We start from the raw sequence: 16,332 nt of genomic DNA, 5'->3' as shown, positions 1-16,332 counted from the left end.
TGTAGTCACCAGCAATGATCTCTATACATGACAAGCGAGAGACTTCCGTAGCAGTAGGTTCAACAAAATCAGACTGGTCGGATCATAAGACAGTGCTCAAGAGTTGTGCTCACCTGCTCCTGATTATGTCTTCCTCGCTTGCGTTATCCCAGATTTTTTTTAACCCTTTCATTCACCCTGTAACCTGATAAACTGTCACTGTAGTAACCGCTGTCCCTGAAAGGGTTAATCAGAGATGCAAGCAAACTTTTCCAAATGATTGGGCTTTTTTTTTTGCACAGATTCTCCATCTGTGCTAGTTTTTACTCAAGCACATCGGGTTTTCATAACAATAATGTGTAAAATATGTGGGAATATTTATGAATTAAGGTTTTTATTTCTACAAGTTACAATGCTTGGTAAAATCCGTATTGCGCAAGCTTTTATAGGTCAAACTTACCAATGCGATGTGCAAAGGGGAAAAAAGTAAAGAAAGCGGCATCAAAAATACTTTTAGGGATGCATAAGGTCATCTCTGATTAATTAAAACGTGCTGTTGACCAGTATGATTGACCTTTTTTTTGCCTCACATTTTTGGGTACAGCTGCCAAAGTCGAATGCCTTTTTTTGCCTCAGAGTCTTATGTCCTCCTCCTCAAACAGTTCATGACACAAGTAACAATTGATTTCTGAAAATCAGCAAACTCTTTTGCGTGGAAAATGAATACATAAAATTTTAGGGGGGGTGGGAATGCTAAATGAATTCAACAAATATTACAATGCGTGGTGGGCCATGTTAAGAGAGACGCCAGCCAGCCATAAGTGAATACACACTACGCCCACGTTTGACATGGAGCGTTCTGAATCACATCTTCACTAACATTTAGCTTGTCTGAACTATCGCAAGTGGTGAGAGTAATATGACACCACTGGTTCCCCTAAAGAGTCATACAGTTCTACAATAAGAAACAATATCAAGTCATAATGACTCACAGAGTCCCCATTCAAAATGGGAAACACAATTTGGCTTGGTCTTTCTCATCATGCAAAAATACTATTGACCTCTTCGCTTCAACACACTAGCTTCAGGCATTGATGAAGGAAATGGAAAAAAAGTAGCTTGTGTTCAGTTGCAGTGTCTATTTATTTGTCTCCTGTAGCACTCTGCATATTCATGTGTATGCTCACAAATAAGGAAATATCTAACAAGGATCCTTACACAAACATCATAAAACACACATAACCCATTCACATGAGCAAACAGATGGGACAGTTTGGTTCTTACAAAAATCCACCCACAATCAACACGTGCCAGTAAGCTCGGCCTTCTTAAATAAATAAATGGGAGAATGCCTGGCTTCATGTACAGCTGTTGCATTGTCGGTGAATATCCGGCCAACACAGTGCGCGCCCATGAGTCATTTTATGGAAATAAGAGCGGCGCAGCTCAACTAAGGTAGTCTTTAAATGAGCTGCAATTGTTCAAATAGTTTTGAGAATTATTGGCTGCGGATTGCAATTTGAGTGTTACATGGCAGATTATACAGTACTGTGCAAAAAGCTGTTTGTGTTTTTTGTAATCCGTTCATGACCGCATACAGTTTAACATTTTAGAGACTTTTATTTTTGTGTGTGGTGTATTGTTAGTCTCCTTTTCCACTGCACGGCATCTACTCAGCTCGGCGTTGGCAAAAGCAGACACCAACTGCAGTCCAGCTAATCCCCCGTTAGCAGTGGGACAGGACTAAGGCCTGCAACAAGAGCGAAAATTATCGAGTATTTGATGCCCTTTAAAAAGGTTTTTAATTCCCTATCATTGCCACAAGATGGGAGCAAAGCGCCACTTATTGTAAATCAAAATAAAACTCCTCAACTCATTTCAACATACTTCCTTGACATAAACATGCCACCACATTTTTAAGTTTAAGCGAATATTGTTGGATGGGTTAAAAGAAATCCTTTGTGTGGACAGGGAATTTAATGAATGTTAAATTGCAAATATAAAAGCATTCACGATACCTGGTTAGGACCGATATGGTAAACATCTGGTCGCAGCTAAAAAAACAAACAAAAAAACCCCCACTGTTGATGTAGTTTTGGACACTGCTCACAGTTAGCACCAGTGATCAACGGTCTTACTGCCCAGTGTCTTTGTGGATAAAATGTGACTCTTTTGCCTTCGAAGTAAAGTACGCAAGATCCTTGTTCTCTTCCATTTTTTTTTTCATTTTTAGCTTTTCTCATTCTGACTGTGTGTCGGTTCAATGTGCCGTGGTTTTGTCTGTTTCCTGCTGCACCATGCAGAAGCGGGAAACCAACTTCCCCAAACTAAAGCAAGCCACACACTGACTGAAGTGGTGATAACAATTTCCTGCAATGCATTTGGACAGCACAGTGTCCGCACCAAACCTTTTCGACTTTTCATGGTCCAGTTTTGTCTCTTTTGGCTAATACTGTACCTGTCCATTCCATTAAAATGACGAAGCTAATGTGCACAGTACTGTATTTGTATTTGCGCGTCCAGTGACTGATGACATCCAGGTTCGGACCTGAACATCACTTACAGTGCCACGATTATTGGCACCCCTGATCAAGATGTGTTAAAAGCCATAAAATATATATTTTTTTAATTGCAGAAGCATATGATCTGATTAAAAAAATTAGAAATGGTTCACCACACACCAAATCAAGCTCTTCCCATGGCCATCTCATTCCCCAGACCTCAACCCGATTGAGAGGGCTAAAGAGGAGAGTGGAGAGGACGGGACCCCGGTTGCTGGATGATTTATAGAAACTGTGCAAAAAAGATTGCAGAAACATTACAGAAGAAGATTCAATGCTGCTTCGTTGGCAAAAGAGGGTTGTTTTCACTTCAGGAGTACAACTAAATTTGGCACACATGAGTTGATGTAAAAAAATATTCGTTAATGTCGGATTTATTTCCCACACTGAAATAATGATCTTGAATTAAAGGTTGGTTTTCATCTTGTTCTTATTTCGATTTTGTCCCGTAATTTTTACTTATTTTTTTGGGTAACTTACCGGTAATTTATTAAAAGCTAAAGAACACATCGTAACCAGGTGCACCGTTGATTATGGAGGGCAGCGTACGTACCAAAGTGACTGAAATTCAAGCCAAATGCTCTTACAAGAAATCTTGGTTGCGTTTTCAACAATTTGACGCAACACTGTCTCTCCTGGCTTTTCTAGCCTCTTTCCCGTTTACACATTTGAACAACCCAAGGCCATGATACTCCATCCCAGCAATTGAAAACATCCGACATGAAGTCTGTGCAAAAACTCGAAGGGAGGACTTTTCAAATGTTATCAGGATTGGGATATATTTTTCAGGATTCTTAGCATTGGAGAAATATTTGTGCTTTCCAAAGCCTCTTCCACGCAGAGATTGGGTAAAATTGGCAAGCCCTAGCTAGATGTTGATCCGGCATGTATCCATCTGCCTGTGCCTTTCACACAGAACCCTCTGGAAAGTTGTTTGAATGTTGATTCACTTCACATCTTTCATGGGACCAGTACGGTTTTTGTCATTTGCTTTGAATTTTTTTTTTCGCCTTAGTCAATGAAATCACCGTTTAGAAACAGCATTTTACATTTCCTTGGGTTGTCTGGGTGATATTCACATTGGTTTGATGAATTGAAATCGTTTTGTGTGACAAATATACAAAAAACATAGAAATCAGGAAGGTGGTAAATACTTGAACACAGCACTCGACGGGTGCGATATTGGTTGCGCAATCACAGAAAATAATTTTCAATAAATAATCTTGCATTATTTTAAAAACATGCACACCTACACAAGATCAGTTTGCCCATTGTGTTTAAAGACCTGACCCCAACATCTTAATTATCGGAATTATGAAGTCCCAATGACTGTATGAGCACACACTTCAAGGACCCAGCAACATCTCTCTTCAGCCAGTTCTGTCTGAAAGGTACAGGCGGTTGAATGCCGTTTCACCTCCGTTCTGCCACAAAGTCGGCATGAACGCGGCTCCGGTGTCCAAGGGGCGGCGGGGGAGCTATGGAAATGGAGGGCCTCAGCTTGACTGACACGTTACAGTTGTTTTTGCCATGTCACGAAATAGAACAAAGCCCTTTACAAAACCACGATCAAGTTGACTTTTTCTCACCAGAGATCGAGACTGAGAGTGTCTGCTGTAATCTATTCACCTATCTGCTCGGCTGGCAGCTCGGAGCCAACGGCCGTTTTGGAGGCTGCAAATCTTGAGGATCGCTACTTCTTCCTCCTCTTGGCAAGGATTCTAGGCGATCTGAGGAAAAATAGCATGGTGGGCAGATGGACCATCTTGTGTGCCGTCACAGTCTGCGTCAAAGATACACTACTCCCAAAAAGGATGGGATACTGGACTTTGAAATTTCTTGATGACCTTAAAATGCACTACAACATTTAAAGGTGAACCATATTTGACCTTCAAATTTTTAGTCGTGCAAGTATGTGACAGTAAGGGTGTCTTAGTGACCTTTTCTTCTTTTTCAGATGTCCACTGTTTCTTGTTCCGCAGCTTCAATTCTTTCACTTTCTCAGGCACAGTCCTGACCAGCAGGCCCACCTGTGAACACTTGCGTCCATCTTTACTAATCCTGGCTAAATCCACGAGTGTGCAGTCTATGTACGTGTGTTGGTGTCAAGCGTAGTCCATAAGTGTGTGTGTGTATGTATACGTGTGTTTGTGAGTGCACGTGCAGGTGTGTGTCAGTTGGTCTCGTAGGAGGAAAGCAACGCGGCGTCCACCGGCTCCATGCATGACGGGCAGGTGAAGGACCTCATAAGCCAGTCGTCGATACAGTCCATGTGGTAGATGTGCATACAGGGCAGGAACCTGATGGGGTCCCCATACACAAAGTCCATCATGCAGATCACGCACCTGCAGACCCAGATGCACACATTTGATTATACGTCAGACTCACCCGTTAAAGTTGAAAATCCACATCATAGAGACAATTAAAGGGGAAAAAAGTGAAGTTTAAAAGTTCTTTACACACATTTAAATGTAATAAAGTGGAGGTCAAGTCAATGATTTTCTTTGTCATCCTATGTTCTATACGGTCCCATTCGTCCCAACATGGCATTCAGATTTATGGAATATGAATTTAGCGGCAAAATCCACCCATTTGTATCTATCCCTGGGGCGGCCATTTTGCCATTTGCCGGAGACTGAAAATGCCAACACAGTGCCTTATGGCTCACGGAACTCCCATTGCAAACACCACTGCAGCTGTCAAGGCAGCAATTGATGTTCGGCCACCAAACAGATGGGGTGAGCAGGATGAAATGTTATTCTTACCAGCCAGACACGGGAGTCTGAGTCACAGACGCCCACCGCCCAGGTAGCTGAATAGCTCTGTGTTCACCACCAGACAGGCAGCCAAGGAGTTTGTGTAGTGATCACCCTCTTATCAGACATCTGCATCACGGTTGCACGCTGTTCATGCAGCTGAAGCGGAGAAAACGCTAATTCTGTCCGGCCAGAGATGCTGCTCACCGTCACGGTGCAAGTGGCCCGTTCGAATGTCTTCATTTTTACAAGCCCTGGAGTTTGGCTTAGCGAAATCCAAGTTGGACAGAAATTGGTTGGATGGATGGAGTGACGGTGACTAGGCCGCCCCTCTAGCTATGTGTGTCGGCTTTCGACGCATCATTTTTCAGATGAGCGGTGCGGGTGTAGGCCCCTATGGTCGACTTGGAAAGAATGTAAATTTATCGCTTGTAGATTAAAATCTAATTTTATAACAATTCGGCTTACAAAATGCCTCTCGCAACGCATTGTGTTTACTTATCTTGGTAACTTATCAAAGAAAACTGATCCATGTGAGCTGCTCCTTTCCTCATTTGCATGGGGGCGTGGCTATATTGCCCATTAGCCATTTAGAGAGGACCGTATTTGCCGTACTTCAGGCGTTTTGGAGTATCAGGCGGACATTGAATGAATGGCCTATTTTTAAAGTTTTCATATATCGGGCACATTGCATTATAAGGCGCATAGAATGAATATAAGCTACAATGGTGATTGCGTTGTGCATCCACTATATGGAGCTATGCTAAAGGGAATACAATACAATTCAATACAGCTTTATTTATATTGAGCTTTCACAACCGGTGCAGCTGTAACAAAGCACTAATATTTAATATTAGTGTATATTTAAAACACTACCTCCATGAAGAATACTGATACATATATAAGGCGCATCGGATTATAAGGCCCACTGTCGTCTTTTGAGAAAATCGAATGCTTTTAGGTGCAGCTTTTAATGCAGAAAATACGGTAATTCGTTATTTACGGATTTCTCCAAAACAAATTGATGAAATTGAAACGTAAGCCAATATAATTTTCCTGATTAAAAAAAAAACATACAGGTACATTGGTACATTTTTCACTAACAAGCTCTCATTAGTGAACAATTGACCATCCCAGTTGGAAGATCCCTTCAATTAGAATACCGATTAAAGACAATACTGGCGCATAAAAACATTATTTTAAAAAACTGTTTTGACTTGACCCCCCCTTTAAAACACAGTTTAAAAACTTCATAAAAGTATTTGAATGCATACACAAAAAAAACTGCAAGTATAAAATGTATAGAAAATACTGTAGGCACTGTCTGTTGACGTGGGGAAATCTGTGTGCGAGCTGACACAACTAAGCCAAACACGATGAGGAAGATCATAAAACCCCACGCATCCACCATGCACACAAATCATGAACCCAAGTTACATAAAACATTGTTATTTAGTACAGTTGAACCTCATTACAATGTACCTCGAGGGACATAATGAATTTGTATGTTATTAAGGTAGGTCGTTACAACCATTTCCAATAAAACGTCCGCCAACTATGATGTAAAATACAGTATGAACATTTATAGATGTAATAACACGAACATGTCATACAGTATAATCATCTCAATTACAAATATGTGTATAGAGTATGACGAAAACACTCAGCAAATGAAAAGAGCCTTCTCCAGTTCAGGACGTGCCGTGCACCGAAGCCGTTTACGATCATCTTTCAATTTGTTGGCCTTAAACTCTGCCATGATTTTGTTGCCATTACGGATAATTGTCGAAATTGTTGACCTTGCCAACTCGTAGTCTCGGCTGCGCTTCTTCTGAGAGACTGCCTTTCAAAAGTGAAAGACAATTTCAGCCTTCACAGACAGCGAGATTTGCTCTGGTTTACCATACATGTTTTTCAGACCACGTGCGCCATGCCTCCGGAAGAGCAACCAACGGACGGGTCGATCAGTTGCATTGGTAAGCAACGGAGGGAAATCTGATCATTGTAATGAAGTAAATTGTAAAATTGTAAAAAGAAAATTGGCAAATGGAAAAATGAACTATATGAAAGAGTGACTTTGAAATGTGAACGTTATGGGGTGAAAACGTAAAAAGTGATGCGTTGAAAAGAGGTTCGACTTGAGTGAAATTCCACACGGGGTAAATCACCCACCACATGAGGCTCATCAATAGTATTAACCAGGATACCAGCCTGATGAAACAGATGTGAGAACTCACGAGGACTTTACACTCACGGTATGAAGTCAAACTCATCTTTTGGTATGCAGTACCAATAAAGTAGCAATAAATTTTAGGAGATATTGGCAAAGTGTAACAGCAAAGTTGACATTATTAGTAGCTGCTTCGAGAACGTAGCGAAAATATGATTTCACTTTGCAGCTTAGCATTCAAAAACTGCCAAGAAAGATGGAATTGTTGTTTCTTATTATGCATTCTGGAAGAAAAAAATGATATATATGATCTATCGATTATATACATATCAAATTATATATATGATCTGTCTCTATAGATAGATTTTTTTTTCATGACTTACTCTCGGATCTTTTTCTCAGATCCGTCTCGCCCGGGGTCGAAAACGCCCCTCGGAAGGTGCTGGATCAGTCCGATGCGCTGGGCGATTCGCACCTGCTCCTCTTCCGTCAGCTGGGTGGCTAGTCGAGCCTGGCTAGGTGTCGGGTGGTAGATGGGAACATGAATCTGTTCCTGCACAAAAGAGAAAGAGACGACGGTTTCAGTCAACCGCAAAAAAATATGATCAATACTGCATCTAATGTTTATTCCAACAAAATTAAGAAGTTGTCTCTCGGTACATGACACAACAGACATACTCAGGGGTCGTTTGCACGATAATGTCGGTCTTCCACAAATCTAATGAATGAACAATTGCGGGCAGTGACTTGGGAATGCAGCATGTTCCCTGGCAGTAGATGGGGATGTTTCTCCACAACAACAAGCACAGAGAAAACGGTTCGTTTCAATTACTTACACAGATGTCCTATAGGATTTAGATCAGGGTTCATGTAAGGCCGCTTCAGAATAATCCAATGCTTTGCTCTCAGCCATTCTTGAATGTGTTTAGGTGTGCTGTTGTAGAGATAATTTTGAGATGTCATTGTTCGATGCACAGATTCAAGACACCTCGTGGCAAAACAGCCGCAGAAGATAACAGATCCGCATTTCCCTCAATGTTTCGCAGGAGGGACAATGTTCTTTTCTTGATACGTTTAATATTTTTGTCTGTGAACATATTGTGTCTTTTGTGTATTACTGTATTGCATTATTATTGTTTCGAGGGGTAAACATTTGAGAGTGTTGGCAAAGGTAGCGAATGTACGTTCACGTCAGGGTTCATCCGTGGTTGTGAATGTTTACCAAATGTACGGCAGTCCTTTGTCAGCAGTTTTATTTTGTCATTTAATTTACATATATACATATATATTATGTCACAACGAAAATTAGAACTTGTTCACATTTCACTTGTGACAAGAAAATTACAGCCTGGAGAATGCTGGTCGAACATTTGGGGCCTTGAACAAACTCTGCCGACAATTAAGAAATTAACATGAACATATGCACCGTGATAATGTCTGTGGAATTTTGAGACTTTAACAAGAAGGAATAAGTGGCATTTTAAAAGGATAACAAAATAAAAAAAACTGTAAAAAGACGTTTTAAAGGAGAACTGGATACCCTATATTGACAGTAAGTTTTTACTTTGAGTTGACGTAAAGCCAGTGAATTTCAGTCCGGCACTGTGTAAGTCAACGTGACAAAAAGGCAGATCCTGAAAGAACGATGACTCACTTCCTTCAGTGACGACAGATGTGGAAAAAAAGTAAGTAAAAACATCTTTAATTTACTTGGGCATTCATTTTCTTTGCAGCCTGAATAATACATTGGTGTGGGGCAGTAACATGAGCGAGCACCAAGCGTGGCCATGAGTCAGCATAACTGCTGGCAGGCAAGGCAGAACAGCTCTTCCTTTCACTCGTGCCAAACAGGGATGGAAGTGACATGCACAAATCACGGCACAGGGGAGCAGCCATAGTGTGTATGTGCGTCAGCTGTGCCAATGGTCAGCAGTCTAATTGTTATCATAGGCTTCTGCCTTCTCCCAATTATGGCGCGTCAGCTGGGCCGCAACAACTGGTCGTTATGCAACCTCGGCTCAAACGGGAGCACATGGGTTTAGCGAATTGGCCGGCGCAAAAAGGGGTAGAGAAGGCGAGTTGTGTCTTCTGCAAGGCTTGGCTGCTGAATGAAGCGCAAAGCTGATGAAGGTGTCAGCCTGCCAAGCCTCGGGTTTTAGCTGAAAGTGGACAAAATTAGGTTAGTCCAAATGAAAAGAATTTTTTAGCATGCAGTAAACCTCCAACACTCAGGGGTGGGTCATGGGAGCAGTAGCTTTAACAGAGAAGCTCAGACAGGGTTTTTCCTTCATTCAAAATTAAGTTCCGACAGCCTCCAGCTAATTTTGGGCCGCCTCAGCCAGACCGATTGATGTCGATCTACAAAGGGTAAAGCTCCAGCTGTACATATTTTAACTGCAGCTGTGCACAGTAAAGACGTGAAACGACTACCGAAGAAGAAACAGATCGAATCGTGTTTTTCCTCGACAAAAGCCGTAGATTGTTGAAACAGACAAAACAGGCCAGATGACGTCATCTCCAAGGCAGGCGGCAAGTTACACCAGAAACATGAACCATTTAGAGGCTCTTCAATCTTTGGCTGTGGTCTCTGGGCTTCTAAGTAAATCTCTGGACAACACCTGTACATTCAACAGACGTCTCACATCATCACGCCACCAAACACCCATGGGAAGATAAGGCAAGGCAGCTTTGTTTATGTAGCACATTTCATTCACAAGGAAAGGACACGTACGTTTCCATCCCAGGAAGCGTTTGCTGATAACAGCAGAGGCTGATGACTCCTGCTTTGCCTGAATGCACATTCCGTTATCAACCTGGCAAAGCTGGACAAGGATGACCCAATGAATAAATCCAGCCGCACATCGAGTGACATGGATGAACTTGACTGAACTGCACAATCGTGAACAAATTATAGAAGGGGGACTGACTACTTGAAACACAAACATGGAGTAATTGTTAAGGGAAAAAAAGCCCAGCATTTACTTGCATTAAATTCCACAGAAATAATACATGTTATTCTGGTTCCTGAAGAGCCGTATATCAATTGTTATTTTTCTATAGTTATGGAGCTGCGTTTATTTTGTAAAGTAAATTTATATTATTGTTTAGCAAGCTACAAAAGATGGACTGCAGCTTTGTGTTCTGAACCAAGCACAGCCTGTATGTTGTTAATATTTTGTGAGAGTATTAATTAGTGGGGCTTGCTTACTGTGAATTTACATTTTAAGAGAAGTTACAAATATTTGTTTATGATTAGCATTTAAGCTAGCGATTGGCGCATTAGCTCGCGAACGTGAGGATGCAAGCTTAGTCAACTATTTGTCATGGAGCAGACAAATGGGGCACATTGTTATGTTGTGTTTTATTTTGTAACAGCATGTAACTGTTTGTATGTGTTTGTTACGGTTTCACACCATCTGGACTTGCCTCTACGGTGAACAAATTTCAAGAGCCATCGACAAGTGTGGTCATTGAAAGAGATGTCTGTTTAGCTGCAGCGGGAACGTGGCAAGAGCAGAACACATTTACTTCTTAATTTGCTCACCAGTGTTGTTTCAGAAAAAGTGCTGCAAAAAAATCGAATGAAATTTCAAGCTGTATTTTCCTTAAAATCTGGTTGAACTCAACTTTCATCAGTAATTCGGTGTTGTACTTTGGTATGTCCGTAAAGTGGGTTCAACACAATCTGCAAAGTTGCTTTTTTTTAAAAGTGCTATCTGACAGAAGCATGCGAGCTGCACGTCCACACTTGTCAGCCGTGGAGCTTTGTATAAGGGGCATTGCAGGTCACACTAACGGAATGGAATCGTCTGCTCTCACTGAAGTGAGTCAGCATTTTTCTTACCAGCTGCCTTCCAAATCACCAGTCAGTCAGTCAATTCACAGTTAGACAACACTAAAATCCCCTTAAGAGGTGCAGTTATCCTCTGACATGAACCGCATTGAAACAACTGCGCACTCGACCTCATTGTAAGCAAATTATTTCGCTTGCCTAAGTGGGTTGGTCATTTATCCACCCTATCCACTTAGCCTGACTGGTTCCCACAAGAGAGCAAGTTGCTCCTTATTCAGAATCATTGGCAAATTCCAAAGAACCTTTTCCAAAGAACCTCTTTGTTCATTCAGGAAACTATCAAATGCACGTCTTCCGATTCTTTGCGGACCGTGTGCATTCTTGTGAAACAAGGTCCGGTGTCGTCATTTCAAAGAACCACAACAAGGAGCAGATGTTAAACAGTGTACGCTTACAAGTATCACCCTCCTATGACCTGGTAGGGCTTTCTTTTTTTATTTTAAAAATGCTGTACAGTAATTTCATAATATGAAAAACAGAAGACTGGGATGTTTTTTTTTTTTACAATTGCCCACATTAACAGATTCAGTCATAAATACAGCACTAACTATGAACTCAAGACACTTTAACATCATTTCTAATTCATTTTAAAACATTACCATTAAAAAAATTGGATGTTTTGATTTTGAAAAAAAAAATGCAATGGGCCACCATGAAAATTTGACACAGGAAGGCCAGACTGAGATTTGAACAGGCAGACGTGCTCAGCAAAGTGATGCTTCTGGTTTTCATCAATTTCCAGGTTTATGCTTTATATAGAACACACACTATTGTGTGTGTGTGTGTGTGTGTGTGTGTGTGTGTGTGTGTGTGTGTGTGTGTGTGTGTGTGTGTGTGTGTGTGTGTGTGTGTGTGTGTGTGTGTGTGTGCGTGCGCGCGTGTACTGTTCACGGCCTGAGATAACAATTCTTTGAATGTCCATCATTCTTTTCGACAGCTGCCTAAATATCCAAAACTGTCTCCTGAGGAAATAAGCCAACAATGCAACAACGGAGCCGCATACTTGAAGTCGAGAATATTCCTGTGGCCAACAGCAGCTGAGTCCAGATAACATGGGGAAGAATTATCTGACTCACAGCTCACTGCCCTCCAGAACGTGAGGAATCTGTGTCGCCCATTGCGGGTTTGGCTAGATTTTAGATGGAATCACAACCATTTTAAATAGCTTTTAAATAACTCTCATTCTAACAATAATTGCTGTAATATTATGACATGGTGTGTGGCACAGATGTCCCTTTATTCATCTAAATTTTCACTAAGCACTCAAGTAAAAAACTAAGTTAACCAGCATGAAACGTGAAAAAAGACTCAGCTTTATCTTGGTTGAGAGATTATGAGTTTTTGAGTCTTACTGGGAGAATCTCTATATAAACGAGGTTCACGACTAAAGCAGGGTACAGACAGGGCAATTAATCAATTGATTAATTGAGTAATCAAATAAATTGATTATTTCTACATGGAGGGGTGGTTTTTCTTTGTTTGGGGCCTCTCGCATTTTAAAAATGAGTGACGATGCTGAAAATGGTTACATGGGCACCCCGTTTTCCAGTGCTCTGGCATGGAGGAAAGCTCTTTGAAGAAGGTGCTGCATTCAGTGTGGAACAACATAGGCGAGGACTTGGCTGTCCTAAAACAGTGTGTTATGTTGAACGGGGCAAGAACGCCAAAAATGTGGGCCGTTATCCCAGCTTCGTGAAGGTTGTGCTTACTGTGGTCTACTGAGAGGAACTGGGGAGAGTTGGATCAGGCTGCTATGAAAGGAGTCCTTTATAAAGGTAGCTTTTAACTGGTTAAGCCTCTTTTGCAATTCTTGTGAAATCAGTATAAACACAGTGCACCGACACCACCGGCCTGAAAAGCTTGGGCTGTGAATCTGGGCACTGGCCTTCTTGGGTGGAGTCATTCCATAATTGAAAGATATACAATGTTCGGTTCATTGAAGACTCTGAATTGTCTACATGTGTGAATGTGAATTTGAATAGTTGCTACAATTGACTGTTGACCAGTACAGGGTCTACCCGGCCTCTCCCTGAAAGACAGCTGGGACAGCGCCAGCTCACCTGTGACCCTAATGAGGACAAACGCAAAAGAAATTAGATACGTTAATTCTATATTAACTATTAGAAGTCTTGCTTGCACCCTTTGCTGACGTCCCGCATGATAACTGTTTAAACTCAAGTTTGGTTTGACTTTTGAGGCATATTTTTCCCCTGGGAAAATCTGGACACACTATAAACTGGGCCCATTAAGGGGTGCCAATCTTTTGTTGTTGTTTATTGGATAGGTGTAAATAAATAGGATACAACATTTTATATCACACTATTCAATCTCAATTACAAGTCAAGACCTACCGGGTTGTCCTGAGCTAGTTTACTCCAGCCTTGGAAATAAATGCTTATCTTAAATCTCGGATAAGGCTTGGCATATTAATTAGCACAGGGCTGCCACTGCCTTATTTAACACTCTTTAGACATGACCTAAAGGGGGCTACATGAAAAGTTGCCGATCTAATGGTTTCTACACAAATATGAGGTGGGATGGGGCCATTTGCATGAGACAGGGACGCCATGTCAAACCTGTCTGATTTTAACAAGTCAAAAAATAGGGTGTGAAAATTGTTCATTGAGTACTTTGACAAAGTAGTGTCAAAAGACATGTTTGTGTGTAAAGGTTCCCCTTTGTGTTCAACTAAACAGGCCCAGATTACACACCATTTTTGAGAAATTTGTGACGAAATCATCATTATTTCTTTCAAGTAGACAGTGTATACTTTTTATGACGCATTAAAAAAACACAGCATTGCCTTAGGACAGTCCACATAACTTAATGCTAACAAACAAGGCAATGCATGTTTGACAAGCTAACAGTTGGATTCAATAGTCAAGGTTTTAGAAGCAACAGCTTTTTTCAATACAAACGGTGGAGCAACACATGTAGACAGAAAATTCTCACAGGCATGTTCTTTATCCACTACAAAAAAATAACTACTGCTAATATTACAGCATCATACAGTAGAAACTTAACAAGATTCCTCAAAAAAGAGAATCGGTCAAAATGGTTAGTCTGGTTAGAATGGCCACATCAATATGACCATTAAACCACCATTAATTTTGAAAATTGGATGACAGGATCAAGATAATTTTTTTCTTTTGTGTTTCAGAAATAAAATGCTTTTTTGGTATAATTTGTGTAATATCAGCTACAGAAATGTGGTTTGAAAAAATTCTAAATACAACATATCTCCTCAAGCCATTTGTTTTGAATTCTACTAGGGGAATCTATCCATTTTATTTATTTGGGACAAACCACATTAAACAACACAATAAACAGTGTAAATGTGCCAGACTTAGCGTAAATGCTAGTCCCAAGGCAGGTGTCTAAAATACCCGTGAGAAATTTGAAAATGTCTGAAAATAACCATTAATAAACTCATATTGAATCAATTCCGAAGGGTTCTGCAAATTATGATGACATTTCACCCACTATCTCTTGCGCTAAAAACCTGATTTGTATTGCATAATAGATTTTTTTGTGATAAGAGCGAAGTGGGCAATAACAAAGGGCATTTACTTTCGTTATCAATCGTTCAGGTTATCCAGGTCAAGTGGCTATTTTATTGTTTAAATCTTTGCTTTAGTGTCACTTGAAGAACAAACTATTACCGTATAATACATCTAACGTTGTCTAGTGTGATATTTTTTTATTCTTAGTCTGTGTTTGACGACCTTGAAAAAAATAATCGCATATTGCAAAATGGAAGGGAGGTGGTGATTACAAGATTTTTGAAAATCGTTCAGATCTATTGGCTATCGTGGCGTGGAGGATTATTTAATTCATAAATGGCAGAGACAGGACGTTGTGATAATACAAGGCGGATTAGCAACAAAGGGAGGATGTCGAACCTGTAACAGCTGATTTCGACCATCACGCCACCCCCCTCACCATTTTACTACAGCCGTTTGTCTCGTCAGAAAGTTACCTGGTAAGGAGGTGGCGGCTCCAGGTCGGGGTCGGCGCCGTCGCCGTAACTGGCCCTGTCCGACTGGGATTCGTGGAGCAAAGACATGTCGTCCGAAGTTGGGGACTTGAGGCAGTTGCCCATCTTCGGCCGAACTCCTTCTTTCTGTCGCTCTCGCTTTCTCTCGACGTCGCTTCTCTTACGTAACAAAGAGAATATCTCACAGGCCCCCTTTCCACTGTTTGTTTTTATATGAGCGACGGCGGCGTGGTTTCAACGCGAACGGATGACGTCTGTCCTCCTCTCCCAGACGACGGGAGGGCAGCCTCGGGCTCAACAGCACATCCTTCGAGCTAGCCGCTAGCCAGACAAAGAGCTAGCTCGCGTCGATTATCTAGCTGGAAGCCTCGCTCTTAGATTAAAATTAAACACCAAATAGGCTCTTTGCAATCCACGAAGGAAAGTTAGGCGAAGAAAGGCCAGACAGTCCTCATTTCAACTAATAGTAGTTCCGCCCGGAAACCCTCGCTTGACTGTCAGGGACTTTCCAGTTTTCAGTCGCTCTCGACAACGACAAAAAGACGTGTCTGTAGCAACAACAAGCACCGCCCACCCAGATATCCGCCAATCGGCGTTCGAATACGTCCACGCAGTATTTGTTCGCAGCCAATCGGATCGATTAACATTGTAAATTTCTGTGAACATAAACAAGAGCTCGGAGTCGTTCCTTCGGCTGTATAAGGTGCAATTTAGGAGCGTTTTGTGTTTTAGTGTCTTTAGAGAGGGATCCAGAAGGCAGTCAATAACACGAACTGATTCATGTTTCAAGAAAAATACCGTGCACATACATACAAGACAGTAACTGGCATAAAACTGTGATGACTAAACTGGAATTCCTTCTGTCGTGTAAAGAAAGAAGTGTAGTGTATTCCTACATTTAAGGACTGTCGCACCAATAAACAACAACCAATAGCTCCTCTCCACCTTAGCTCTAGGCAAATTAAAAGGTCTGATATTACTGTGTGAATAAACCTTTTTTCCCTAAATGTTCAAAA

General features: G+C 41.2%; 1 protein-coding gene across 2 annotated transcripts; it reads right to left on the bottom strand.

Moving 5' to 3' along the window:
- Window positions 1-1,098: 1,098 nt before the first annotated feature.
- rnf11b (ring finger protein 11b) lies at window positions 1,099-15,875 on the bottom strand. Of its 2 annotated transcripts, XR_007963579.1 has the most exons (4): window positions 15,299-15,875; window positions 7,850-8,019; window positions 4,481-4,885; window positions 1,099-4,270 (listed from the first exon to the last, which is right to left on the bottom strand). XR_007963579.1 is itself a non-coding variant. In XM_052072918.1 (3 exons), exons 1-3 carry the CDS (start codon window positions 15,419-15,421, stop codon window positions 4,714-4,716), a joined length of 465 nt encoding a protein of 154 aa, XP_051928878.1. In that variant the 5' UTR covers window positions 15,422-15,875; the 3' UTR covers window positions 1,099-4,713. The 2 variants fall into 2 exon arrangements, 1 of the variants encoding a protein (XP_051928878.1); XM_052072918.1 differs by having other exon boundaries at window positions 1,099-4,885.
- Between the last annotated feature and the right edge of the window lie 457 nt (window positions 15,876-16,332).

The sequence above is a fragment of the Hippocampus zosterae genome, chromosome 8, assembly GCF_025434085.1.
Source record: "Hippocampus zosterae strain Florida chromosome 8, ASM2543408v3, whole genome shotgun sequence".
Classification (NCBI taxonomy): domain Eukaryota; kingdom Metazoa; phylum Chordata; class Actinopteri; order Syngnathiformes; family Syngnathidae; genus Hippocampus; species Hippocampus zosterae.
This window is presented reverse-complemented; position numbering and strand designations above follow the sequence as displayed.